This window comes from Taudactylus pleione, unplaced genomic scaffold, assembly GCF_031769625.1.
Source record: "Taudactylus pleione unplaced genomic scaffold, aTauple2 ptg001224l, whole genome shotgun sequence".
Taxonomy (NCBI): Eukaryota; Metazoa; Chordata; class Amphibia; order Anura; family Myobatrachidae; genus Taudactylus; species Taudactylus pleione.
This window is the reverse complement of record NW_028285624.1, coordinates 131,065-134,756: the sequence shown is the minus strand read 5'-3', so window position 1 is coordinate 134,756 and position 3,692 is coordinate 131,065. Positions and strand designations below refer to the sequence as shown.

General features: G+C 49.2%; 1 protein-coding gene across 1 annotated transcript; it reads left to right on the top strand.

The window, feature by feature from the left end:
- Positions 1–539: 539 nt before the first annotated feature.
- Positions 540–1,142, top strand: LOC148451000 (uncharacterized). Its single transcript, XM_088462398.1, has one exon. The coding sequence runs from the start codon at positions 540–542 to the stop codon at positions 1,140–1,142; it is 603 nt and encodes a 200-aa protein (XP_088318524.1).
- The last annotated feature ends 2,550 nt before the right edge of the window (positions 1,143–3,692 follow it).

Here is a 3,692-nt window from a genome sequence, read left to right as displayed (position 1 = left end):
AATGCCACCTTGCAGTGACATTTGGTGGACAGTGGAAAGTCGCAGAATGGGCGAAGGCAGTCATGTGACCTTACGGCATTGGCTCTCATACTTTACTACTGTATCTTATTTATTATTGTGTAACTCTCCCCCAGTGCAACAGAATCTGCGACACTACTTACACATTGCCTGCAGGTATCAGGAGCGCTCAGCTTATGTGACAAGTTTCTAGTTTGCTGTAAACATCAGTGTTCTTTAGGACCGAATGTCATATACCAGCATATCTCCTTCATGCTATTTGTTTTGTTAAATACCATTGATTCATTATACTATTCCAATTAGTTTCTGGCAAATATCTTGACTCTATACTGTTACATTGATTACATAGGTACCATACCACACCTGTATACCATTACCTAGTGTCCTAAGCAATGGGTATATGCTGTGCATGTATCTTTTCAGCACATATAAGTAACATTATAGTACAAGATTAGTACTGTACTTAGAAAGATATTGTATTTTTTTTCTAATTTAAGTTTTTTCTTGCACATTTACAGAAAATGTGGCTGCCTCATTTGGGGCTAACAGAGGCACATGGATTCAGACTGCAGAGCGGCGGAGCTCTGAACCCCGAGATCATTGATGCCGCTCAGTCCATACTGTGGCGGCAATTTAATACACAAGGCTTGCAGTGCACATGGGGAGGAATATTTAGCTCCTATAACCCCGTCTCTGGGCCTGCAGTACAGATCCACCCAGATAAGCCTCGCAGACACTGTTTCATGTCCTGTTTTCGGAATGGGCAGATACAAGTCGCGGACAGTGCTCAACAGTCAGAGTTTACCGCCTGTGCTCTGAAACAGCTGCAAGAACTGTACGGGACTGTTGTTCCAAAGGACACACTGAAAAACATCAAAATCCTGGATGTGGAGCAACAGCCGGAAACCTCCAGTGACTGCGTAGTGTATTCTATAGCAAATGCTGTGGAGATCCTCTTCAATGACGACGTTCCGTCTTGCAGCTACATCTATGAATTAATGAGGGAACATCTCATTGACTGCCTAGAAAATGGAACTTTTACACCATTTCCAAAAACTAGGAAAAGGAAACGTTGTGAGGAGTATGGGAGCAGCAAGAGGAGGAAATGTACTCCAGGTCATTAGATGCAGGTTCACATAAAATCCCTGGTGAAGCTGTGATTGGCCGATGTGCATTGGGACCCACCACCTACAGATGCGGCCACCTGCTCGCACGCTGCCAGGTTACCAGTAGAGGATGGCACGCTGCACCAACACCGACCTTCCGGCTAAGCCAGGCTCGACACAACCGCAAGGTTGTTATCATAGAACGGAGATCTGCTTCCCACAGCCCCGGAGTGCACCCCTCGGTGCTACAGACCCGAATGTCACTACAATGGACATCACTGCTGTCCAGTCTGGCCGTGAGAATACAGAAGCAGGATCAGACCGAGACAGACATCCGGCAGCTTAGCTGCCTGTCTCAGCACTGTGAGCAAGACACAGACAGTGCTCACTTACACTGTACCCTGGACCTCCGGGAGTCTCCTGTAGAGGAGGGTTACAGTGATCTGCAGGAGTACCCTCCATGGGATGCTGGGAACTCAGCCTGCGGGGGACAGAACATACTTCTATACCGCAGGAAGAAGCTAATAGATAAGGGTCACCACATAATGGGTGTATTGCACATTATTTGGGACCCACTCCCTGGACAAATCCTAGATGGAAATTTAGGACAAAGATTTGGGTGAGCATACATGAATCATTAGCGTTTGCACTTGCACCAACCTCATGCTAGGTGTAAGAGATACTTCAGAAAAAGACTTCCATTCCCCATACAAACAGCTCAAAAAATCAGGGGTGTTGCGAGGGTGGTAGGAGTGGGACACGAGCTCCGGGTGCCAAAATGGACAGATGGCGCCCATCCAGGGTTCCGGAATTCATGGGGCGCTGCACAGTATGATGGCCAAATGTTCGTTTTATCTCGGTTTGCTCTATATCCTACATGTTATGGATCCGAGATTCGTTTCTACATTTCATGTTCCCTCAAGCTGCCCAATAATGTCCCCTCCGGCCCTCCCTCCTCTGTGATCATCTTCTGTCACCTCCCCTCTCCTCTCCTTTTTTATTGGCCTCTGTCATCTCCCCTCTCTTCTCCTTTCTTATTGGCCTCTGTCACCTCCCCTCTCTTCTCCTTTCTTATAGGCCTCTGTCACCACCCCTCTCCTCTCCTTTCTTATTGGCCTCTGTCACCACCCCTCTCCTCTCTTATTGGCCACTGTCACCACCCCTCTCCTCTCCTTTCTTATTGGCCTCTGTCACCACCCCTCTCCTCTCCTTTCTTATTGGCCTCAGTTAACACCCCTCTCCTCTCCTTTCTTATTGGCCTCTGTCACCACCCCTCTCCTCTCCATTCTTATTGGCCTCTGACACCACCCCTCTCCTCTCCTTTCTTATTGGCCTCTGTCATCACCCCTCTCCTCTCCTTTCTTATTGGCCTCTGTCACCACCCCTCTCCTCTCCTTTCTTATTGGCCTCTGACACCACCCCTCTCCTCTCCTTTCTTATTGGCCTCTGTCACCTCCCCTCTCTTCTCCTTTCTTATTGGCCTGTCACCTCCCCTCTCCTCTCTTATTGGCCTCTGTCACCTCCCCTCTCCTTTCTTATTGGCCTCTGTCACCTCCCCTCTCCTTTCTTATGGGCTTCTGTCACCTCCCCTATCTTCTCCTTTCTTATTGGCCTCTGTCACCACCCCTCTCTTCTCCTTTCTTATTGGCCTCTGTGACCTCCCCTCTCCTCTCTTATTGGCTTCTGTCACCTCCCCTCTCCTTTCTTATTGGCCTCTGTCACCTCCCCTCTCCTTTCTTATTGGCCTCTGTCACCTTCCCTCTCTTCTCCTTTCTTATTGGCCTGTGTCACCTCCCCTCTCTTCTCCTTTCTTATTGGCCTCTGTCACCTCCCCTCTCTTCTCCTTTCTTATTGGCCTCTGTCACCTCCCCTCTCCTCTCCTTTCTTATGGGCCTCTGTCACCTCCCCTCTCTTCTCCTTTCTTATGGGCCTCTGTCACCTCCCCTCTCTTCTCCTTTCTTATTGGCCTCTGTCACCTCCCCTCTCTTCTCCTTTCTTATTGGCCTCTGTCACCTCCCCTCTCTTCTCCTTTCTTATTGGCCTCTGTCACCTCCCCTCTCTTCTCCTTTCTTATTGGCCTCTGTCACCTCCCCTCTCTTCTCCTTTCTTATTGGCCTCTGTCACCTCTCCTCTCCTCTCCAATCTTATTGGCCTCTGTCAACTCCCCTCTCATCTCCTTTCTAATTGGCATCTGTCACCTCCCCTCTCTTCTCCTTTCTTAATGGCCTCTGTCACCACCCCCCTCTTCTCCTTTCTTATTGGCCTCTGTCACCACCCCCCTTATTCTCCTTTCTTATTGGGCTCTGTCACCGCTCCTCTCTTCTCCTTTCTTATTGGCCTCTGTCACCTCCCCTCTCCTCTCTTATTGGCTTTTGTCACCTCCCCTCTCCTTTCTTATTGGCATCTGTCACTTCCCCTCTCCTTTCTTATTGGCCTCTGTCATCTCCCCTCTCCTTTCTTATTGGCCTCTGTCACCTCCCCTCTCCTTTCTTATTGGCCTCTGTCACGTCCCCTCTCCTTTCTTATGGGCCTCTGTCACCTCCCCTCTCCTCTCCTGTCTTATTGGCC

What these genes read in the sequence shown, in the direction of transcription:
- LOC148451000 (XM_088462398.1), top strand. Translation starts at nt 540, where the DNA reads ATGTGGCTGCCTCATTTGGGGCTAACAGAGGCACATGGATTCAGACTG.